Consider the following 25,570-nt stretch of genomic DNA (forward strand, 5'->3'; position numbering starts at 1 on the left):
GGTGGCATCCATTGGTAATCACAGGATCCAAATAAACATCTTGGCAGCTGTAAACGATCAAGCATGACCAGTGATAGAACACAAAGACAAGTTGTATGAATTAGAACTAATTGGCAGTGCACACTTTATACGAGTTCAAACATACATTGGACAGAGCAGCGATGCAGATGGAGACTGTACAAATTTATACTGAAAACCGTCCATAGGAAATATAATCGACACTATATATCCTGAAGGAGCAATCCAATGGACTAATTATCAGTCTGCAATATTGGTTGGCAGATTTCAAGCGAACAATTTCTTGTTCAAAATTTGGCCTCAAATATTCATACTATTGATATTGATCCGATTATTCTTTTGTGCAATACAAGAGCTCTGCCAGCAGTGCTTTGAGAAAGCTTGACAGTACTATCTTGAATATAGTTTTTTCTTATGCCCAAAGTCGTTAGTCGTGGAGTAGTTAGCGAGTATGACCCTGACAATGACAAGGACGGTCTCAATGTATATTACTGCTCATTCTGTGGTGAGTACGTTCTTATATTAGATACTCTCATTGAAAAGGTTCCACAGAGGAAAACAGATAAAGCCTATATTCTGGATGAGGATCAGCGGGTTGTGCGGTTCCACACTGTTCCAGGAAACACCATATTGATTCAGAGGTATGTCCAAGTGCGTTGTAACTAGACTACATTCATACTGGAACTGACTTGCTGCATCATCATTGTCTATCCAACGTTAGGTCTACTGCTTTTGAACGACAACAACGCCAAAATTGTCCTGGCTGTGGACTGACTGTTTGCTATACTCCCAACGATAGCTCTAAATACGTATATGTGCTAGATGGAGCATTGACCCTTCAGCGTAAATAGCAGGCAAATGATAAGATATATCGATTATGCCAGTCACTGTCCATTTTATTTTTTACAGCCATATCCACGTAAAGTACTAAACAGGTGCCAAAATACATAATAAACTGCCAATCTCATGAAATGATGAGCCTCAATTCATTGAACAGCAATTCCCTCTAAACTTTTTAATTGACTGGTCTCCTGGAAATTGTACAACGCATGACTACCAAGAGAAAAGAGATCATTTCAAAACTAGTGGTTACGAGTATCATGATGGACGTACTATTGAGGAATTGAAAATATCTACTCAAGCCAATCTCTAATAGAAAAACGCAACAAATATTCAACCATTATTTATTTTGAAGAAATCATCGTTGCAAGATAAATATAAGTGTTCCATTTTACGTGAATACAGCTGTAAAAAAGCTTCACAAAATTCAAATCTCATTTCAAACAATATACTTGTCCTTTGACTCCTGAAGCATGTGCGCAGAAGTCTTGGCATCATAGAATAGTGCGTTGGCTTCGTCAATATCACTAGAATTGATTTGCTCCCTTCCGTTAATCTTTGAAAGAATACTGGCTGGCGTCAATAGTTGAATGGCATATCTATGTTTATTGCATCAAGTAAAGCCCAATACAAAAATCAGTAGATAATTAGTTGACTGATCAAAAAGATGTCGATATGAAAGTGGTAAAATGGTCGGTTAATTTCAACGCTTATAGCCTACCTCAACGATGACTTTGCTCCTATTTTGGCAAGATCTTGAACAGATTCATCCAAAAGAGCAATGCCCTCTGTTTTTGCACGAATACTAACAATCACTGCTATCTCCTCAAGTGTGTATGGCAAAGTACGAATAATCAGTAGACGGTCGAGAAGATCGACAGGAATGCCATGGGGTGCAACGATTCCGTCTGATCCACTGTATTTCCGAAAAACAATTAAGCAAATATCAGCATGTAATCAAGATACTTTCAAGCCTTTACAAACTTTTGTTTACCAAAACAAACGTACCGAATAGTGCAGATACCACGGTTAGTAGCAAAAATCACAATTGGAGAGAGTGAGGACTCAAGAGCACGGTTAAGATACGTAAAGCACTCAATGTCCAGCATATGGACCTAGATATCATACACCGTTAGCAATGCAAGAAAGGAAAACACTGTCATCTATAGTTGTAAAATGCATAACATTATGCAAAAAAGATGTGAATTGACTCACCTCGTCAATAAAAAGTACACCAGGGACCAGCTCTGCCACGCCTTGTTCAATGTATTTATTGACAACTTTGTTAATTTCTTTCCTAAGTTTGTCAGTAATTTCAGTTTTTTTGGGCTTCAAAAGCTGGCCCATCACAGACATAATGTCTTGTCCGCCCTAATACATTGATCAAAAGCAACCAACGAAATCCTGTTAGTTTGTGCATTTTACATGTTGGGAGCGACTAAAATACTTGTGAAAAAAAGTATAGATACTGGTGATTTATATACCTGTGGACGGGCATTAGCTACATCCAAATCATGTAGTGTGACATCCTGAATAATTTCCTTCTTCTTGTGCACGTCACCCTTTGGAAGTGGGGCATAAGCTTCAGCTTCCAAGTCAAATTCAGTAGCAAATGCATCGGATCGGCCAACACGCTAAACACAAGATTTGAGCACAATGGTCAAAATAAATGTACAAAAGATTGGATCCAAAAACCAATTTTGTTCTACCTTGACAGCGCCATTGCTAGCTTCAATAAAAATGATGTCTCCGACCGCAACCTTTTCCTTTTGTATACTCTCATAAATCACTGGATCTAGCTTGAGCTGTTTTGAGCCTTTGACTGTCTTCAACCCAATGACGACATGTGCTACTGTTTTTCCATAACCACCCAATGGATTTTCAGTCTCGACAGGAGTAAGCTCGGTTACCTCGCCCTCATAAACCTCTTTAACTTCTTTGATCCGAAGACCTGAGAATCAGCGTAGCCAATACAGAAAACAGGCAAAGTAAGCATAGCTGAATGATAAAATTGCAGTATAATTCTCGAGAATTATCTCGAGATAATAAAACATAATTTCTAGTCCATCATACCTATGGCTCTACGGAAATTCTCCATTAGCACCTCCGTTTTTTTAATCTCGCTCGAATATACCTCACTTCCTACCATGGGACAAAACGGAACTTTGGCACCTAGCTCATGAGAAAGTGCAAGGGCGAGAGCTGTCTTTCCGGTACCAGGAGCTCCGGCAAAAAGCACTGCACGACCAGCCATCTTTTTTGTTCGGATGAGATCCACAATCACACCTGCCGCCTAAAGTCAAATTAGTGGCAAAGTATCAAGTCAGCCAATATGAATCAGAAATCAAGTGTATGCCTTGAACAATAAAAGCTAAATGAGCTGGGCCAGAGTTGCAATAAAGCACCAACTCAAGCCAGGCACATTATCTGTAGTACGAAACAATCATCCATTCACTCACCTCTCTGGCATTTTCTTGACCTACAAATCCACCATGAATATGAAGCGCTGTACCATCATCGACCAGACCAAGACCCTTGATATGGGAATGGGTAGCAACACTATACGAGTGTATTCAATGAGATCAAGTTTAGAATCATGAAAAGCGCGGAGGTTTGTTAATAATAGCCCATATTTTTCATAAAAGCTACGATAATATAGCAGACTCGACAGTCTGAATAGAATACACATGATAAAGCAGCGGATACGGCAATCTATTTTGAGAGTTGACATACAACTTGGCCAGCTACATACCGCTGTTCTTTGGTAGTGCTCACCACTTCTTGAATTTTCATGATTATAATTTTCTTGGTTCGAATTCAATATTCAGTCGGGACTTGAATGTCATCTCAAGCAATCACGTGGATAGATTGGACTCGACATTGATGAAGACTGCGACTGGTTTGTGCAAGAGCCCAAGGACACGTTTGTATTAGAACAGTCTGCTCATATAGTGAGTCTCGTATTTTCAGTCAAAACCCAGTCAAATCAAAAATCACCAAATATAATCGCAGGTATTTGGATGAGTGCACTTTTCTTGCGAGGTATTAGAGATGGCGGAAGTGCACGTACACTTGACATTGGGCTTTAAAGTACAAACGCATTATTTATTAGCTGATTTCTGTTCAGTCACGCTTCAACTGAATAACAAGTGTATCAATCCAAACTTGGGATTCGTATATATGACAGATACAATCTCGGCACTCACAACAGAGCCCGCAGCAACAAAATTAAAGCGGCTACTTTTACGGTATTATCCACCAGGTATTCTCCTTGAATATAAACAGGCAGATGTACTTAAACTTCGAGCTATTAATTTGCTCGACTTTCATCCACAGTAAGCAGTCATTGGTGTAACAGTTTAATCTGTTGAATTGGAGATAAGTTAACAAGTCAACCAAACTGCTATTTTCTTGACAGAAGCGACATTGACAAAGTAACGCAGGATATTATTGCATCTGAAAAAATGATTCCGTCTTCAAAAGCAGCCCAAGTGTATGAGCTTTTATCAAGTAAGCTCCTCGAGTTTTGTCAATTGGGATATTCGGCCAAATTATTGACAGATACACAACACCCTGCTGCAACTGATTTGTACAGGAGTGCGTGACAAGCATTCTGTGGCTCGTCTGCCTAAATACGAACTGGTAAAAACCTTACGGACGCATTTGATGCCTCTAACAAACTGCGTATTCACCAAATCAGGCGATCGATTTATCACTGGAAGCTATGATAGGTTGTGTAAAGTTTGGGACACGGAAACTGGCCTCGAGTTGCAGAGTTTAGAGGGCCACAAGAATGTGGTGTACGCACTTTCATTTAATCATCCTTTTAGGTAGGTGATCTTGTTGATTCACATGGCCACCATTTGAATACCTTGTATTGCTAACGAATTGCACGATTCAGTGACAAAATTGCAACTGGCTCATTTGATAAAACGGCAAAGGTGCGCAACGAGTCACCTTTGAGATTGCTCAGAATCTTGCAACCAAACTATTGAAGCTCTCCTATTAATATCCATCACTCTCCAGAAATGGAGATCCTATTGTAATTTCTAGTATATATTGAAGCAGTAGTATTTTATTGATATAACTTTTCACATCCATCAACTTCATTAGATCTGGGACTCATATTCAGGAAAATGTCTGCACACTCTTGGTGGGCATTCGGAAGAAGTAGTGTGCTTGACTTTTAATCCAAATAGTACGCTACTGGCCACTGGTAGCATGGATAGTCTTGGAATTCTTTGGGATGTTCGATCGGGGAATGAAATCAGACGATTCAAGGTTGAGTTTGCAAAACAAATATGTTTGATGAACTCTTGCATTTTATTACACACTTGATGATTTCTAATTACATTACCTTCAAAAGGGACATTCAGGAGAGATAGTAAGCATTTCATTTAATCAAGAAGGAAGTTTGGCGTTGACAGGATCTTTTGATTCTACTTTAAACATATGGGATATGCGAAGCAATTCGTATGTTATTGAATACACCTATATATTTCATTGTTTTTGTAAAAAAGGCTTACTGATTCCTTTTACGTGTCTTGTATACTGATACTCTTGTGGAATTTAGCCCTGCAATGACACTTATTGGGCATCGTGCAGAGATCTGCAACGCGCAATTCAACTTTGCTGGATCGAACATATTAAGCGGCTCAATCGATAGCACAGCGAGAATTTGGGATATAACTTCTGGAAAATGCTTGCATACGATAATGTACTTGACTTTTTAGGGCTAATGTTGTAATTAAACACTGTACATGTATTGATAAACAATTGTTTTTGTTATAAGTGGGCACACTGATGAAATTCTAGATGTAGCATACAACCTTACGGGGAGTCAAATTGCAACCGCATCAACTGATGGAACTTCACGGCTATACAATAGCAATTGTATTTTGGAATGCAAAGTACTTAAAGGCCACACGGGTGAAATTTCAAAAGTAGGTTACATCTTTAATGTTTATTACAGTTTATGGATAATTCCAGCCAAGTTTTGAACAATGGAAAAGTATATGTAACTAATCAAAGCGATACGCCTAGGTTGTATTTAATTCTATGGGGTCTGTTCTCATGACATCTGGTAGCGACGGGACTGCCAGACTTTGGGATACATCGTCTGGTGAATGCATACAAAAGCTGGGAAATCACAGCGATGAGATATTTAGTAGTGCGTTTAGCTACGAAGGCGATCGTATTGCTACAGGCTCCAAAGATAATACAATCAATCTTTGGAAGGCGAATTATTCAAGCATGTAATCTCGAAGGTCTTCTGAACTTAAATGATTTGCCCATTCAAATAATACACCAAAGTCGTCCTCGATATCTTTGTCTTTTTCAGCTACTATAGACTTTTGTGCAGGTCCCATACTTGCAGATACGTTGTTGATTAAATTACCCGTTACAGCACCTGGTCTTGCAATAGCTGCTCTTGATATTGATTTTAGACCATTTTTACCTGTAATACTTTGTCTTGCTTGAATTCGTCGATCATAATGCAAAGACTGTCGTGCAAAATCTGCAAGATATTTAATTACAATTTGTTGTCAAACAATTTCAACCATAATAACTAGAAAATCTTACTTGTGTCTATCAACTCTCTCCATCCATTATTTCTACCCCCGTTATGCGGAAGGTGGTCATCAAAGGAGTTCATAAGCTGCGGATTTATATTGAGATTAGCATCAATTCAACTTTTAGCCAATCATCATTTATAAACAAATCAAAGGTGGAATGATTTCAAATGGTGTTTGTAGCAAACCTGAACAAACTCCATTCTATCAGTGACTTCGTAATAGCGTCCAATAGGGTGGATGCCCAGCTGTTCATCAATCATTAATCGTTTTTGATAAGCGCGCTGACCCATTACTACACACGCATCTGTTGCTGCCTAGTAGATTGAATCGACCAAAGCATGTTGATAAGTGATCTAAAAACACACTTGATTCATTTTTAAATATTTACCTGAGTACCAGGGGATATTAATTTATATCCACTCATATACTGGACTCCCATTCCCTTTGTAAATATTTTGTACATGATTTTAGGTGGAAACGAGATTCCACCAAATCTAATTATATCAGAAAATATGATAAACAACTCGATGTATTAAAAGAAAACATCGAGTATGAAACTAAACAAATTGATTCATTCACCTGGGCAACATACCGAAATCTAACCCTTGGGTGAAAAACACTGTCGTTTAGCAGCTTTCCTTCAGCCGGAGATAATCTTTTTAATATATCTACAGACATTGAGCGCTCCTATTTCAATTTTTACAGATTAGAATACAGCATATTTCATGCAAAACAGACACTGACAGACAAACATACTGCAGTATAAATATCACTTTTCATGACTTTAAATATTTTGCGTTGAACATAGGATTTCCAAGCTCTTTGTATAGTAGCTGCAGAAATAGAGAGTAGCTTACTACCATACATATTTTTAGATTCAGAATCAGGAGTTGCATGTTTAAGCTTTTGAGCGCCATTTGCCACAGTCCAATCTTGGTTATCAAAACCAAAAGAATTCATATTATGTTTATTTGTATTCATGCAGAAATCATGGATCTGATTAGCTTTTAGAAATACGCTTGGTTTGGAAGTCTGGTAAAATCGGTCATCATTGAATAGTGAATATTCATTACTATCACGTGATTTAATGTTAGATTGTTGAACACTCGAGCACTGAGAATGATGAATCGCAATCTAGCCAAAGCTAGTCTAGTCTAAAAAGTATATCAGATACAAATGAAACATTAATATGCATTTCTATATCAGTAATATTTGATTACATTAGAATTTTGCAAGTATTTTCCAGCCGAGTGTATATTTTATTCAAAATCAGCAATCATTGATACTTTTGCGAATCACAAACAAAACTGCGATTTAAAATGGATACGTAGAAACACCATTGATACACTGATTTTCTTGATAGCTTGATATTTATTGAATTTAGTCGCTATAATATAACTCTCGTAGTAAATTTTGACAATTGGGGTAACAGCTGTTGTATCATTCTATCAGAAACAATAATTGCGATAACAAGGACAAAGAATTGGAGTAGCTGGTAAAAAATATCATCAATTGAGTTGGAAATACTAAAAATGACAATCAAATACTATCGTCAACAATATCGATAGATAATGCATGTGATTTCTTGAAAAAGATCATTGAACCACTTTTAACGAACCATGAAACAGTAATCTAATACTTTTGACTAGCTTCTTTTGTCCAAGTATCAATTGATCAGGTAACTAAGGTGAGTTTCAATATCTTTGATGTTTTGATCAACCTTAATTCAGTCTCATCTACATCATCATTGGATATACGATCCCATCTTGAGCGCAATACATATACTTTTTGGTTTGATAATCATTCTTTGTCCAACATATACCTAATCTGATTGTATTTAGACCGACTGTTCACGTAATCGAGTTGTTGGGTCTGCTGTTTAGTGTCAAATTGGCAATGTTTAAATATTTACCATTGATTTGTTCAATTGGTTGTTCATTTCTAATGTAAGTATTTGCTAGTTTAACCAGAGCTCTTGGGTTTCATTTTTCCATGTAAAGTGTTGATTAGCAGAATTTTTGACAATAGTTTCAATTGAGATAGTTTATGCTTGGACTACGGGTGAATGATGATATAACTAACATTTGGCTATACCATTATAAAATAAATTTACAGAGTTAGTAAAATGGCATCCAAACCAAACCTGCCTTGCACAGATACAATGTAAAGTTTCTTGTATTTTGCCAATCAAATGGCTTCTACTGTGAAATGGTATGTTGATTCAACGGAATAACTACTTTTAATAATTTTGTAAGAAATATCTTGATAATCATAAATGATAATTTTAAACAATTTAACAAAAAATTGAATATTTAAAACCTATAGCTAGCAACAATGGGATGAAAACAGGAGAAAAAGTATATTTTTGGTTATATAGAAAACTCCACTTTGATCATGTTTGGAACCATTCAGATAGTATCAAGCAGACTGCTGTTGCAGCATTTTAAAAACAAGTTTTGGTTTGTAAAATTGCACAATCAAGTTAATGTATAGACTATATAGGTGGACCGCCAAAACTCTCGCGTCAAAACAAAGCCAACACCAAGATCAGTAAGCATCCGCCGTCGCACCAAGTGAGTGACGTTGTCCTATATAAATGATGAGATATCATTGTTCAAGCCTCAACAAATACTAGCATTTTGAAGCATATTTTGACTATTTTCCAAATTATTCAAGAAAAGCTTTTCCCGAAATGACAAAACTTTAGGTAAAGTTCCGAATCAACGACTGTACTCAAGTGTCTACTGAAGAACGTTGATTTTAAAGTGGTTTGCAAAAAGTTCTTTGCACTCTTGCAATTATGCGCTTGTTTTCAACTCTCTTTCCACTACTGGTAGTGGAGACTCGCTTCTTCTAGATCTTAAACTCACTGATATCCCTTTTTAGCCTGGCTATTCCAAAAATTAATGTCTTTGAATTTTATACAAAAGCAAGCAGATATTTGACATTTTTCATAGAAATAGTTATCAAGTGCCTGATTTTATCATTGCTTGTGAATATCATACGACTCTGGTGAATGAAACAAAGAAAGATTGAACGGAAACTGCGACTAAACCATCTGCCATCGTGTTCATAGACATTCTTCACTTGGTTGCCATCGTGGCTGCAATCACAAACAGGGAAACTCTTGCAATGATTGGGGAATGTGTTTCCATCCATCATCACAAAAAGCACGCTGGAATGAAAGATTCTCGTGTTTATGGCATTTATTCTACGAGCTCCTTCTGGAAGTTTGTTTTCATTGATAAGAATGAAACACCGTCTAGCTTACAAAAGTATTACTTGAATGCTAAAAACTATGTTAAAGAGTGTCCTTATTTACCGTCTTGTCTACCATGTAAAGAAATCTGACATCAATCATTGGCATTTTCTGCGTCTTCAGCATCTATCAATCAATAGAGGTAAAACTTTCAATAATGTATTGGTCTAGTCGAAAAAGCTGATTTAATGTTTACTTGATAAACAGTCCAGTTAAAAGGACAATTGTAATGCTAGTTTACTACAAATGTCTGCACAGCTTAGTCTAAATTAAAAGAGTTTTTGCTCTTAACTATACATATTTAAAAGGCGTAGATTGATCAACAGGGGTTTACTTGATATATTTACTAGGACAGGCAGTTCACTGCTTTTTATTGGAGTCTACACTTATCGCCATTAATCCAGAAACACTATTGATCTCTACTCCTTATGCAGTCAGTTCTCATGGATGCCAATACTAGAATCAAAGTATTAACCAGACGAATTGCTATCTATAAGTCGAAGCTACCTAGCAAGAATCGTAGATGGACCAATGCCAAAGTATTTACAAATCAGACAATTGATTGGACAAGATTTGGTTGCTTTCCAATTCAAAAATCATTCAGAAATTATGCTTTACAAGCGTTCAAGTAAAGCCATGAAATGTAACATTTATAAATTAACTAGTATTAGTTCCTCGACGACCATCCGGTGTTTATTCTATCTTGCCTTGAACTACGAATCGTAATGAATGTACTCGCTGGAGATGGATGGATAGCGATGAAAAGGTTCGCCTGCATTAGATTATACGTCGTCTTTATCCTGGGAAGGAGTTTTGCTTCCATATTGGGAAACTCAAAATGTACCAAACAAATCTCCATCTAACTTTCATTATTTCAAAGATACCCAAAATGGAGCTGAAGTTGAGTGTAAAATAACCATTCCTACAAGGTTAAGCAATTCAAACATTATTTTAATTCTTTTTGCCAAGTTTCTTGTATTTTAATTTTTAGAGTGCCAAAACAGTGACGTTTCTATTTAATTACTGCAATTATCAAATAATAGAATATGTGGTAGATGTATAAATGAGTGGGATCGATGAAATAATAATCATCCAACACACAATTCAGATGGGTCTAAAGTGCATAGTGTGCCTAGAATTGGTGTATTCTTTATTTTATCAATGCAATAGTAGACTGCACTTTGCCTGTTTTGTTATGCTAAATTACGATCAGATGCTTGTCCATTTTGTAGACAGCATGCTTTTCAAAAGCAAGTTATTGGAATTAAAAGAATACCTAACAGAATGCTATTGAAAGCACTATCTGATGGAATCTGATCAATCACACTGATACTTGTATCTATGCTTTATCAAACCACTTTTTTGCGAGATTGTAGTGAAAGCACAAGGTTTCAAGAGCCATACAACTACCCAATGCAAACAATTGGAATGGACTGAAAAAACCAAAAACTCGCTTGAATTACTGTCGCACTTGAGATGGCAATGTAATAGATTCAAACTAATCAATACACATCAACTATCACTAGTTTTGTAGTTATTTTGAATGAAATGCTGTTGCCAGCAAAAAGTGAGCAAGAAACAAACGGTAGTGGTCATTTTATCAAGCTCCTTTCAGACTAATATTTGAAATACAAAAAATTGACAATAGACTGATTTACGACTTGTAAAGAGCTACCACAGTCAAAATAAACAATCTGCTTACTACTTGATGTACATAAGGTTGAATTCGTACAACGTGTAGTTGATAATAAAGATTTGGAATCACTTTCAGGTGAAAATGCATTTTTCAATCGACTACTTCAAGAGCCGGTTTAAAACTGTTTCCTTTTGAATGAGTTGTTTAGACAATAGGTCTAACAGCTTAGATTGTAATTGCTTTTTATCAAGTATTGGTAAATACAACACATCATAATTCTTCCAACTCGATTCGAGTCTTTCAGAATTGCTTCAGTGAGCCATTTGTATTTGGATGGTCAAGTGATTGTTCAGGTGAGCAACTTTATCTTTCAACTCTGCAGTCCTATACTTTATCAAATAAGGGGAAACTACTTTTGTCATAATACTGCTGTTTGCGCGTTTTTCTTGGTGATGTATTTGAAATCATTGTAGAACCAAGTATGGCTTGATTGATTGGAGTATTACAGATAAACCTGAAACGTAGAGAGCAGCTTGAATAATCAGCATCTGTTTTATAATTTAAGATAAATAGAAATTTCCACAATTCAACTTGAAATCATTTGAAAAAGAATCCAAACTCGTCTTTAATCTTTTTGACAATGTAAAGTTGTCTATTCCGTTCAAATCTAATTGTTCCAATGAAATACTGACTAACTTTTGTAAAATGGCCCTCGTACTTTTCAAAGTTGATTAAATATTTAAAACCCGACTCTATATTTATTGGTTTCAAATACAACACAATAAATGTTCATAATTAACAAGTTAAGTTTCATATCTAATCAAAAATTTCAAGCCAAAATAATTTGAGCACAAAGTCATCATTGATGAACAACTACTGGCAAGAAAGTCAAGTATGGCAGCAAAAAAATTATTTTAAAAGTTATTTTATTTTCTTTGAATGTATATTATCAAATTCAGCACAAATGAATAACATATGAATCAAAATAAACAAAAATAAGGACTCTGGTTAGATTTTATAAATTAAATGTTGAAATTAACAAGACTTGTCAACTACAAAAAAGGATTGCTATTTTGCTGAAAAAACACAAATAGGACCAAGAGATAAAAATTATTTAACAGCACGTACAAGAATTTACTAGCAGATTAAATGGAGCAAGCTTATTTTTAACTCGAGAAATTTCAAAAAAATAAGTCGACTGTTTATCAGACATTACATCAAAAAGCATTTATTCAACCATCATTTAAAACAATCAAGTAATCATGGTATTTGTATATTGATGTTGACAAACCTAGACGTAATATCATTGATAATTATCATCAAACATTTCGATATTGGTCCATCTAGTAAGCTACCAGATTTTATCAAATACAGCAAATACACTGTTTCATTTTTGATGTTGCAAACAATGTGCCTTTAGTATTATTTTGCATATCATAATATCAAAATTTAAGACTAGACATACTACAAAGCAAATGTTACCAAGAGTTGCTTTGGCGTGATTATTCAAGAATTAACAGACCGAATACTGTTTCTGCGTTGGCATCAATGTTTGCAAATTCAATGAAAATAAGCTGTGGCAAAACGGCATTCAAAAAACTACACTGGTTCCATTATATTTTTGAATATATACTGATTTAAACCACAATCTTCAAATTCAAATACATTGAAACAAAATTAAGATACTCGACAGCTTTTAAGCGTCAGTCTCATTTGAAACAAAGAATCGAAGACATAGTTTATTCCAGTTGAACATAGCCATAGTCTTGACAAATGAAATATTGTCAAAAACTATACTCGAGCTACTTGGATTTCTTTGAATTAGTAGGTGAGCTCAAAGATGAAAAAATAAAAGTGGTAAGAGCGCAATTGATTGGCTTGGCATACTTGCTGTATATGGCTTCAATAGTTGATCATACGATATTAACATCATCAAAAAATATCTATCACAAGTGTCGATGAAACATTTAATGAAACATGGTAATATATTCAGAAGTGAGAAACTTTGGATTCGTTCAATTGAAGAATGGGTCGTAACATTGAACAAAGCAAAAGAATTGAACGATACAATGCTGGCGGTTACAATGCAGAAGCAAACAGTATGGATTCAATGGATGCTTTTTTCACGGTTGTAAGTGGTATCATCCAAATAATATTAATCCATTAACAGGAGATGGAATAAACGTGCTGTATGAAAAAACTATACGAAAGAAAGCAAACTTGAAGCAGATGGACTACAATGTGAAAGCTGTTTGAGGTTGTGAGTTTAGAGCAACAACGAATAATGAGGTTAATGACATTATCAAGTGCAACAATAAATACAGAATGATATCTAATGGTTCATTTGCAATCAAAGATATTCTCGTGTATCTGGCTCTAAACACTTTAAATAAGCTTTTGAAAATATTTGATATTATAGTCTAAAAGGGAATATTTCCGCACAAAGTGACCCAGAACACAACAGAATACGTTGATGAGCATCAAGAATTAAAGCAATATTCTGGTAATACCATTCAAGTTTTTCAGACATTCACCTATCCCACCCAAAAAATGGGTTTATAACAACCTAAAACAGAAATTTATACGGCTTGTTCAAAGACTGCTACAATTTGAATATAAAACCAGGCGTGGAAGCGACAAAGAAGTTTGGTAATTTCTTTGAATCACTGAATTTTGACATGCACAAAGATAGCATTTTCATTCCTGGACTACTTTTAAATATTTGATCTACAAAAGACAAGGATTGTGAATTCTAATTATTCAAGGGAAATAAGAAGTTGTATCAAAGTAGAGATAGTTTTGTTAGTGGTCCAAATATCGTGCTCCATCACTATCACAAACAAAATAAAGCAATAATACAAAGAGGTAAGCCCTGCTAGAAAATTCTTGGGTACAATGCCAATTCGTTGTATCTTTAGGCTATAAGTCAAGATATGCCATGCAGTGATTTCAAATAATTCCAATGTATCCTAATATTTTTAAAGATGCTATGAATAGATGCTTCTTTGAACAAATAGAGCGTGGTATTGTAGTGCTAAACGATCTGAAAGAATACCATGCATCCAATATACAAAAATATACAAATACCAGACATAGGCTCTGAAACAAGCACAAGTTAAACCAAATTACACGAGCAAGAAATTCGTCGGCAGTTTATTTGGAAAAATAATGATATATCCTACTGAGCTACTCAAATGACATCTTGAACACAAATTGAGGTATCGAATACTACCTATGCGGTAAGATATGAACATAGAGCATATTTCAGGTCATTTGCTAAGCAATTATCTAATGAATAAAGAGCCAGAGATGCAAGTCCTGATTATAAATTACGCGGAGAAATGATGAAGTTGATGGGAAGCTCTTCATACGACAAATGCATTACAGATTTCTTGAAACACGAGACAGTAAAGATTGTTGGTCGACTATAACAAGAATACTGAGACGATAAACCACTGGGTCATCAAGACTTGAATCAAGTATGAGTTTTATTCCAACAAAACACTGTCCAAATAAAGTCTGTCAGTCCACGCTGGTTCCAAGTGTACTGATTGGCAACGTTACAAATATTTCTGTTTTATTATGATTTTATGGATTGTTACATTGACTGGCATGACTTTCAGTACTGTGTAATGGATACAAATTTGACACATTTTGCTATCTCGGGACATTATTTGAAGCAAATAGTAAAACCACATCTATTTGATTAATTCAAACTGACAATACTCGACACATTGTGTGATGGCAGAACACCTGGTTTGTTCAAACCAGTGTACAAAAGTGATTATATCATACCACTGGCAAGTAAAATGTACTACTGTGATGCAAGCAGGTTTAGTTTAAACCGAATCAACAAGAAACACAATGCCAAACCAAACCAAAACTATCTGGATGTATTAAACAGAAAGGTTACACAATAGTGTCAACAATGCATTCAGAGTCAAGAACAATCAAATGAATACGTACTCGTTAACCAAGATGGGATCAAGTTGTTTAATGACAAACGATCCAAAGTGCGGTTTGACTTTAGCACGGAAACTATATCTGAAACTCGGCAAACAAGCTACAATGTCACAATCGAAGCTTTTCTTGAACAGCGACAGGTCTATCAGCTTTATAAACAATCACGTCAAATATCAGCATATAGTCTCATCACTGTGTATTTTGCTAACGATCAACAGCCAATGGCAAATTGATTTGGTCGACCTTTCTAAATATTCAACATGCAGTGCTGCATACAAATATTTGTGTGGAATTGATGTGTTTAGTAGGGTATCTAATACTACAGATGCAATCGGATTGATACTTGATGTTCAATAGCATATTGTTATTCAATTGACAGCAATCGAGTCTGCTAGCCATAGATTTCAAGTCTGTCACAAGCAAAAGGTGTTTGCCATGTCACTGTCAATGTTGGAAATCACAACATACAATGTTTGATTGAAGGATTTAACACGTCATTACAAAACATCATTGCATTTTATCAAGAATATACTAAAACTAACCAATACGTTAATGTCTTGCAATATATTGTGTTTGACTACAATCACATCCATCATTGTGCAGTTGGTGATATTGCTGAATCAAGATATGAAAGTGATCCATCAAGTGGTTCAATTAAACAAACGCTCAAACCATTCAATCAATGTTGGACATTGTGTTGGAATACTGAACGGACAAAACTTTGAGTAAAATACAAGTCAATATACAGTAATGCTGTGTATACTATGTATACTGTGGTTAGTGGAAATGATTACTCGTATCCAATTTCAGATGATGATCAAATAATTCAGACTTGCAAGTATTATGAATTTGAACACATCCAAATTGCTGAAACGTTTGTTACTGAATCTAGAAACCCAGATCCAACAATGACAAATAAGCAGCGTCAAAACAGAAATCAATTGGATGCATTATCAACAATTAGTGAACATGAAAACAACAAAACATATGACATATGACAGGACATTTCAAACAACTTGTTTTCTAGAGCAACTATAAATGCCATTCATTGACTCGATCAAAAACTACAACAATTACTTGCAATGCATTCAAATTGGCATCCATATTTGACATCCATATCCAGTTCAACAACAGAAAGCGTCAAACAAGTGGTATCATGATTACTATTCACAAAACAAGCAAATTGGACAACAGCGCTGTCGCAACTATTATGCTTCAAACTCGGAATCAGAAACGATGCAACTGAAAAAAGTACACAAAGTCGACGAGTATAGTTTATTGAATCATTCAACACCAATATCGTGTACTTGAAAATCAATGACATCAATTCCACCATCTACCAGAAACATGTTTGTTGCGGTGTGTTATTTGATGTGAATTTTGCACCAGTATGTTCATGTCTGATACAATTCATGGCTGTTATTGGACTTTGTACGACTGAACCATTGTTCAAATGTGATGATGTTTATGCCACTGTTGTAAATCGAATGGGTGCATATTGAAATACACGATATTGTTGTAATAGATTGTAGTATGTCTTGTATGCAAAATACGACAATCTCTCGAGTTTGAATGCATTGTAAATATACACCAGACACTCATCAAACTGAACCTTTTAGTATTTTTGCTTGCTTGAAATAGCTCCAGCAAACAAACAAGCGTTTCTGCAATGCACATTGTGTATGCTACACCAACAACATCATTGATGGTCAATACACACAAGTATTGTTGATGTAAACTTTGAGTTCCAAGGCTATATTTTTTGTAGCGGGAAAGTCGTGGGAAAGCTGCACATTGAGTTGCACTGTTTTGAGTTCCACTTTAAACATCTGATCAGTAATCAGTTCATACTTTTGACAAACTCATGTATGAATGATGGTTTATCAGTGTTTTTATCAAGACACGGTAAATTGGTTTATGATCAATGATTTGAGTTGGTTACAATGTTACTGCATTGATGACATTGAGTGTATCTGAAACAGCAACATCATCACTTGATTCGAGTTTCAAACGATAATTATTGACTGTGTTGGTCAAACTGCAGATTCACTGCTATTGGATTCAGACTCTGTAGCAAGACTTTCTGTGTGATGAAACAGCATTTGAAACTGCACCAATCGTTTGATTTCCAATAGTATGAGCATCGTCCATAATAATATCATCAGCGGTTTGTGGTTCAGCATTTACCATTATACGAATCCAGTGAATATGTTGATTGTAGGTTTGTAAACAGAAACTACAAGCCAGCAGTGACATCGTTTGCAGACTTTTGATTTTGAAAGCATTCATAATTTCTGATATGTTACTATCATACAGCAAGGCACATTGCAGTTGCTCAATTTGTCGACTTTTATTGGCAGCCTATTATGTACCAGCCACAAATCTGATATTGCAGACTTGTAGATGCTTAAAAATGGGTTTTTAAATTGACTTTTAAGTTTGAGGATTGTGAACATATGATGGCATATTGATGGTTGTCATTATTGTCAAGTGTGTTGCAGTTGATTGAAGACACAAAAGAATGAATCAATATTCGATTGTGTTGTTTATTAACAAGAAAGTGAGTGTGTTCATAAGATGGAAGAAACCAAGAAAGTCATGTGAATTCCAGTTCAAACGTCATTGTTGATGGTTTTTAATTGTTAAACTATTCAGAAATGTCTCACATTCACACACTACTAATGTCTCACACAATGCAAGTCAACACTCTCACACTAGTAATGTCTCACATTAATGAGACATTAATTCTGGTGTAAATTTGACTAATTTCCAAATATTTAAATCGTGTGAATTGTCTTGAAATATCCCAAAATTTTGTTATTTTGACTCGATTAAAAAGTCGATTTTTGTTTTACAATTTGACAAATAAATTGCTTTTTTACTCTTTTTTCTTTTGATAAAATGCCAAAACGATTCCTCAATGTTGAATATGACACTATTTCTACTGAAATCGATGTGACAGACTTTGAAGACCCGAGTGACGTTCAGGATGCTATCAAGGCAGAGTATGGTCCTGCTATGGCTGACATTGATGCTCCTCAACTCCAACTCTACACCGACAGTAACAAGGACCAACTAATCAACACCTGGGCTTTACTCGACTCTCTTCCTCAAGAATACTTTACTCAAGATGGTTCTTGTGTTGTTATTGATATTTCATCACCCACCAGGAAACCAAGCAAGAGTGCCATTTTTGATGCAGGTTCTACTTCTTTATCAACAGCAAACCATCAAGACTTTTCTCCTAAACGACAACGTACTGAACCCAATGTTTTGACAACCCAATTCAAGTCGTTTGCAAACGCCCAGCTGGTCGATGAATGTATACAGTCGACAGATCATGTCCTTTTCCCATACACCCAAGACAAAATACAAAAACTATATGTTAGAGAGTGCTATCATGATGTGTTTGGCTTGCTTTTGGATCAAATTGATTGTGGCATGGAATCATTTGCAATATCTGGAACATCAGGCATCGGAAAGTCACTGTTTTTTGTCTACATATTGCATCGCTTGATCGATGACTTTACCACGAAAACTCTGTCCTTGAAGCCAAACCGGATTGTTTATCAAGTGGGATCCTCGTACAAATGCTTTGACTTGCAGCATAAAATCGTCACAGAGCTTGGACTTGAAGTGGCCAATATTGTTTGGAAACAAGACACATTGTATATTGTTGATGGACATACGACTCCAAGATCATCATCTTGTATTGTATTGTTCATGTCATCTCCTCAGTCTGAAGGATACAAGGAGTTCGTCAAACAAAAGATGGCAAGGCAATGGTATTTTCCTGTTTGGACTTTGGACGAGTTACAGGCTTGCCGACGTCATTGCTATCCGGATGTACCCATTGAGACTATCAATGAGAGATATCGCATGTATGGTGGTGTAGCTCGTTCTGTCTTTGATATTGTATCAAATCCAATGGAGAAAGCTTTGGCTGATGTTGATGCAGTCAAAGGGGTACGAAACATTGGATTCACAATCAAAATATCTGCAAATACTCATACCTTGCTTCATACCATTGTGTCGGACGACGGACAGTACAAATTCCTGCATGTTGATATTGCTTCAAGATATGTTGGAGAACAACTCTGGCAACGTCATTCTGCTCAAATGATTACCAATCTGCAGCAAATGTTTGATGGTATTCCAACCGAGATTTCAAGACATTTGTTTGAAATATACGGACATGTGATTTTTTGTACTGGTGGACAAACTCTCAAATGCAGATGCCTGGAAGATGGTAAAGCAACAAAGATTACTTTGGATGCACTCAATGGCCAACGAATTACATTTGGAATAAATACTATCCCTACTGCAGCAGCACTTGATGGCAACTATTACGAACCGACAGATGACGATAATTTTCCAGCAATTGATTCACTCAGTCGACAGGGAATGTTCCAATTTACAGCTGTTGCTGAACATCCTATTCGCGAAGTTGATATTCTTACAAAACTGTGCAATTTGTATGATGAACCCAAACTTTATTTTGTGGTTCCACCTCACCAGTTTAAAGGGTTCAAAAAGCAGAGTTTCAAACCAATTGATGGCACAGAGCAGGTACAACCCATTCATGGATTGAAGCAATACGTTATACAACTCCCACTAATACAACCAGATTTGAAGAGTAGAAAGTGATAGTTGTATTTTACAACTGATATGACATATTTTCAACCATTCCAACCATTCCAATTATTTGATAACTCAATGTTGTTAATACAACTGGCATCATACAATTGTGTCCATTCAAGGGATTGAGATGCATTTAGCATGGAAAGTCCAAATTCAAGTTTACTATTGTAACATACGCTTTTTGACAAATAATGGCTCTGTTGACACATCCTTGTACCATCTAATCGTGTCCGATTGAAGCATCAAGTATGAGTTTGGCAGACAACTTGCAACTTTAATCAACTTGTATACGGTAAGCATTTTGATAATGTCGGCATTTGTCAGGATATCACACCTGACAACTTTGAATCGAATTTAGCAGTGATTATAGGTGAAAATACCAATCTAGCACATCAACAATTCCAAACAATTCCAGACGATCCGATTCTGATTAGTTCTAAAACCAGAACTCATATTGTAACCACAAACCAAATGCGTTCAATATCAATCACAATCATCATGGACGAATGTATCAAAGTATGTCGTCAACTTTTGAATATTTTAGCAGTCTTGCTTAAAACAAGTGGTATCATCCAGTGCACTACATATACTACTCATGGTCATTGACAACTGATTGTGTAGCAATAGTGTTAGTGTATTGTGAGCAAAGTATTGATGATGGAATAACACACATTTTGGGTATGATACTAGAAACACACAAACTTCAAATAACTGCGCAACTATATGTTCAAACTCTGCTCCAAATATATGTTGTTGTATACAGCAAACCTGGTAAAATGTTGTATTTTGTCATGGCTGCATTGTTCCGAGACATAATTCAAGGCTTGTTACAATGGGTTACTGGATTTGATATCCAATAGGTTTGATAAAAGTGTTGCAATTGACATTTATGTTTGTGGATAACAATATTTTGGAATCAACTCGTTCAATTTGGAAATCAGTTGGATTTCTTGCTGATATCAATATCAATGTCAGTTCAACTCAGTTGATTGGAGTAGCACTCGAGTGCTTGCAGTATTGACTTTGGTTCAAACGGTAATACACAGTGACACTGATTATCATTTCAGTGAAAAATGATACAGAAATGATCATTCCCAAAACAAGGAATCTGAATGACTGAAATGTAGATTGTGAGCATATGATGGCATGTTGATGGTCATCATTATTGGCAAGTAGATCAAAGGCATGAAAGAATGATCCAATAAACTAATTGCGTTGTTTATTAAAGAACGGGAAGTGTGTTTTATAATATGGGAGAGCGATGAACAATACCAGAAGGAAGGAATGTATGCGAGCCATCGTTCAAGCATCATTGTTGAGGATATCTGATTGCTATAGATCTTCCATCCGAGGTGACTGGTGATCACAACTGATGATCACATCCCAGATATATACAAAGGATTCACTCAGTGCAAATCAACAGACTTGACATCTCAACACTCTCACATTACAATGACATATGTATTAATTGACCAATGGTATTTGGTGTGTTGGGCGATGATATCAACCTGTAGTCAAGGTTTGACTATCTGAACATGTCGGTGACTTTTTACCAACTGTGTGCAACTCGATGTCCAATATCGAGTCATGTCATTGGTCAATTGATTGGTTCAATTCATCAGTGGGTTTGCTGGATCCATATGGTGTGTAGCACTTTCAAGAGTATGTTGAATCTGTTGCAGTATTGGAGCTTTGTAAACGGATCAACATACTAACCTGATCATGATTGTGGTGGTTATTGCAGTCGAGTCGTAAAGCTTATTCTGGCAATCATTGATGGTTTGGACAATCGTTTGAATAATTGTTTGGATGTCAGGTTACGGTATTCTGATTGACAACTCGACTCGGATACAACTTATTTGGACAATTACTGATCGATGGATTGGACAATGAACTAGCAATCAATCAACACATTGACAGATTTACCATCCCAAATGGAAACAACGACAATCCAGTTGTAATCCATATTGAGCCTTGAATTCAAACAGTCGTGAATCAAATCATTAATAAACTACAAAAACAGTCCAATATGCCAACTCGCATTTATCCATGACTCAATATGTGATGTTCAAATGTCTAATATTCAGACTGTACTGATTGCAATTGTGGTTGTAATTGTGGTTGTGTGTAAATATCAATCCAATACTCGATTCAATACTTGATTCAACTTGAGCATGTACAGTTTTGTAGTAATCCATTTGATCACATTGACAGAATCAAGCAATGATCTGATTCAACAACACCGAATGATGCATCCATATCACTTGTATCAATCAATTGTACAATCAGTCAATATAATCAACAGTCACTGTCATGATTGACATGATTGATTCAATTCATTCAATTTATTCGATCCATTTAATTGCATAGATCTGACTGACATTGCAACTCATTGTTGTATAAATCACAACCTCACAATCAATTATCAATGATCAAGATTATACTTCTGTTCATATATGTATTCGTTGTATGCTCTTGTGATTTGAGTTCGGTCACTTGTCAATTCATCTCGATAGTGTTTGGCCTCAGCTGGTGATTGAACACCTTGAATATACTGCGTGGCATCATTCCACAGTTCAGGCGGTATGGGTGTCTTGTCAAGACTCGAGTTGTACCATTGTGGTTGTTGCGGAGCCACATGCGCAGTCGAAACAATCCGACGAGATGGATTCACTACAAAAAATGTCAAAATCTTGCAATGTCCTGGTTGAGTTGGATCTGCAAGTTCAAATGATTGTTCTTTGTGTTGATATCGATTGGGATAAACTACACATCGACCATTTGATGCTTCAAGCGATCCTATATACTGATTCTGTGGTGATTCTCGATCAATTCCATACACATCTTCCCAATACATATTAGATGCTATTTGGTATTCAAACCGATCAACAGCCACGCGGAAATCGAGTTTGGGTGTGGTGATATTTTCCACGTCGTAGTAATACAGTCCAATCGCAACAATCGATTCGTTAATTGGACCTTCAATGTTCCAGTTTCCCTCGTCGTATTTAGGTTTGGATGGTGTCAGTTGAATGTTGGTGAGTTTGACAATGACTTGTAGATTACGACCACGCAGTGACACTGGTTTTGCTGATTCATAATCGGGTTCAAAATGTTCCGGAAGTGTTGGTACATACACGGGACGAGTGACTTGAGTGTCTGGTTCCATATCATCATGATCTGATTGGCTTGGTGGTTCATATCCCTTTGTGCGATTGCAAATATCAATATACTTGAACACTGGATGTATCGTTCTGAACAGACTTTCAAACATTGGGACAAAACATTTGAATATTTTGGCAATGCACTTGTACATGTCTCGATGCCATATCGGATTCAGATTGTTGATGTATGAGTTGATGGTCACACTGCCATCCTGTTCGACACGAAATTCACTCGGAAGCCATTGGAACTTGCGTGATATAAACTCGAAATCGCCTTCAATGATGGGCGTATCTGAAACAAGTCGAGTCGATAACAATATATCGCATGGTACCATTGTGGTGTATTTGAGTCGTATATTCAGTGGTGAAATCATCGTTTGTCCATATACAACACTGTACATTGATGCATCAATCAGATTGTGCACCATTTGACCAGTGTTGTGATTTGATCCATGTTCAATATCCGATACATTTGTCATCAATCGCGTGTATATATTGTCAGGTATGCCATTGTCCAGTATATACGTCAGTTCAACAGGTCCTGGGACAATTGTGCCCAATCCATCACTGCCACTACAAACAAGCTGTTTGACAAAAAACTCGAGTTGTTCCAATGCAAGATTAAATGTTGATGGCAATATATTCTGATCGAGTGAGTCAGCCCTCCATTGCTCCACAATATGCTGGTTTGTGATATCGATCCACCACATGGGTTTGCAAAGTATAGATTGCAAATACTGGATATACCGTATTTCGACAAGTGTGCGTGCCTTTCCATGTGCATACCCAGCCATTCCAGAACTCATATCAATTTTGGCATTGTCGTTGTATGGCTGAATATCCGAGCTAGCAGTGTAAGCCCGATGCTGGAAACACGTTTCAATGATTTGACCAGCAATCCTCTTGTTTCTGTAGTCGGTATCATCCGATTTTACAATAGCCGTTAGATTTTCAAGTATCCCGCCTTGATCCAACTCGGTACGTATTGAACTGTCGGAATGATTGTCGGCAAGATCAACAAGTATTTTGAGTAGTTTTACAATACTAGTGTCACCACTATCATAACCATACAAGCGTATATTTCTACGTGAAAGAATAGTGTTGAGTTGCTTCACAATTCCATAGTCTTGAAACGCCTTGATCATCTCGGCCTTGTTTGTAGATTTCTCAATCATGTTGTTGACATAATCAAACATGCGCAAAGAGTAACCCATACTGAGATTGCACATCGATATCGTCAATTGCTCAAAAACCAACGATCGTACAAGCGATACAGGAAAGTCGCGCATATTGGATGCAGCAGTTCCTGCTACCTTGATTATGCGTGTTTTTAGTTCAGAGTCGTTGCTGTATTTGATACACAAGTCGTTCAGTATTTGAATTAAACCCGACCTTATAAACTCGGCTGAAATCACTTCACAATCTGCATAGTTGCAAAAACTCTGAATAGTATCAATACTTTCATAAATCACTTCTTGATCGACACTCCTGTATTCATGTCATGTCAATCCAACCATATCAAATTTACCAATTGTGATGACTGGACACACATTCATGCATAACACCACATACCTGAGCGTATTGACCAGTGCTGGAATGATGCCACATTCCACTGCTTTTACTGGCTTATGGTAATAAATATTTAAAAATATGGTTTGAAGATTTCTGATAAGACCAACAGCAACTGAACCATTGGATGATTCCAGTCGTGAGACAAGTCTTGATACCACGATGCTAAACTAATGATATTGTTCAATGTCAAGTATACAATCAGATCAACATGACAAGACACTGACCAAACTGATCCAATATTGTATCATTGTAAACATACATTTTCATCGTCAATATCATGACAAGCTTTCAAAAACAGGCCAATCGCCAATGTGAGCACTTGTTGATCAGACTCGTGAACAATAATCTCAACCATAGGCTTGATGTCAAATCCATCCTCCTCACTCCAGCGTTTATATTTGTACAACTCTGTATGTGCGTTTATCGCCTATATGCATATCGACACTAGATGAGTTGAATGTCAATCATTTGGTCAATATCAATCATGACTTGCCATCATTTTGACTTGACGGTTTGATGATTGCATGAGTTGTGAGAGTTGGTTGTTTAATCGATGTGATACTTTGAAATGATAATCACTATGTACAATACCCAAAAATGCTGTAGTAAACTTCATTACTTTGATCTACAACACATGTTGATTAGTTTAGTCATGAACAATCCATTATTGTTATAATATATGAATACCTGTAAACTGGGTTGATTATACTCCAAATGCTCGGTTATGATATCTTCCAGTCCAATCCTCTGTAAGCGCTGCACTGCATATGTAGACTCTACCATTTCAAACCAACACAAAGTCAGCAACAGTTTGAATTCATCAATAACACAATGGCTATTAAGCTTACTGTAATCATATTCTTTCAGCTCCAATAGCAATACAAGCAGTCTGTCCCATATT

General features: G+C 36.2%; 6 protein-coding genes across 6 annotated transcripts; 3 read left to right on the plus strand and 3 right to left on the minus strand.

The window, feature by feature from the left end:
- Positions 1 to 432: 432 nt before the first annotated feature.
- Positions 433 to 909, plus strand: BATDEDRAFT_91130 (uncharacterized protein; the record flags this gene model as incomplete). The annotated part of the gene is made up of 2 exons (XM_006681436.1): positions 433 to 659; positions 740 to 909. 2 exons carry the CDS (start codon positions 433 to 435, stop codon positions 867 to 869), a joined length of 357 nt encoding a protein of 118 aa, XP_006681499.1. The 3' UTR covers positions 870 to 909.
- Positions 910 to 1,194: 285 nt separating this feature from the next.
- Positions 1,195 to 3,651, minus strand: BATDEDRAFT_91131 (RuvB family ATP-dependent DNA helicase pontin; the record flags this gene model as incomplete). Its single annotated transcript, XM_006681486.1, has 9 exons — positions 1,195 to 1,457; positions 1,580 to 1,774; positions 1,867 to 1,973; positions 2,074 to 2,229; positions 2,343 to 2,492; positions 2,568 to 2,809; positions 2,932 to 3,151; positions 3,318 to 3,417; positions 3,611 to 3,651. 9 exons carry the CDS (start codon positions 3,649 to 3,651, stop codon positions 1,298 to 1,300), a joined length of 1,371 nt encoding a protein of 456 aa, XP_006681549.1. The 3' UTR covers positions 1,195 to 1,297.
- Positions 3,652 to 4,038: 387 nt separating this feature from the next.
- Positions 4,039 to 6,180, plus strand: BATDEDRAFT_35869 (uncharacterized protein; the record flags this gene model as incomplete). Its single annotated transcript, XM_006681396.1, has 9 exons — positions 4,039 to 4,193; positions 4,277 to 4,368; positions 4,454 to 4,688; positions 4,760 to 4,799; positions 4,972 to 5,139; positions 5,225 to 5,331; positions 5,432 to 5,575; positions 5,651 to 5,801; positions 5,902 to 6,180. 9 exons carry the CDS (start codon positions 4,039 to 4,041, stop codon positions 6,115 to 6,117), a joined length of 1,308 nt encoding a protein of 435 aa, XP_006681459.1. The 3' UTR covers positions 6,118 to 6,180.
- Positions 6,181 to 18,193: 12,013 nt separating this feature from the next.
- Positions 18,194 to 20,793, plus strand: BATDEDRAFT_27205 (uncharacterized protein; the record flags this gene model as incomplete). The annotated part of the gene is made up of 3 exons (XM_006681342.1): positions 18,194 to 19,861; positions 20,258 to 20,531; positions 20,624 to 20,793. The coding sequence occupies 3 exons, from the start codon at positions 18,194 to 18,196 to the stop codon at positions 20,791 to 20,793; spliced, it is 2,112 nt and encodes a 703-aa protein (XP_006681405.1).
- Positions 20,794 to 22,276: 1,483 nt separating this feature from the next.
- Positions 22,277 to 22,867, minus strand: BATDEDRAFT_32259 (uncharacterized protein). Its single transcript, XM_006681372.1, has one exon. The coding sequence runs from the start codon at positions 22,788 to 22,790 to the stop codon at positions 22,359 to 22,361; it is 432 nt and encodes a 143-aa protein (XP_006681435.1). The 5' UTR covers positions 22,791 to 22,867; the 3' UTR covers positions 22,277 to 22,358.
- A 734-nt stretch (positions 22,868 to 23,601) lies between these two features.
- Positions 23,602 to 24,141, minus strand: BATDEDRAFT_32261 (uncharacterized protein; the record flags this gene model as incomplete). Its single annotated transcript, XM_006681373.1, has 1 exon — positions 23,602 to 24,141. A coding segment is annotated over exon 1 (205 nt), but the record flags the coding sequence as incomplete, so codon positions are not given.
- Positions 24,142 to 25,570: the final 1,429 nt, after the last annotated feature.

Source organism: Batrachochytrium dendrobatidis (assembly GCF_000203795.2).
Source record: "Batrachochytrium dendrobatidis JAM81 unplaced genomic scaffold BATDEscaffold_12, whole genome shotgun sequence".
NCBI classification, from domain to species: Eukaryota; Fungi; Chytridiomycota; class Chytridiomycetes; order Rhizophydiales; genus Batrachochytrium; species Batrachochytrium dendrobatidis.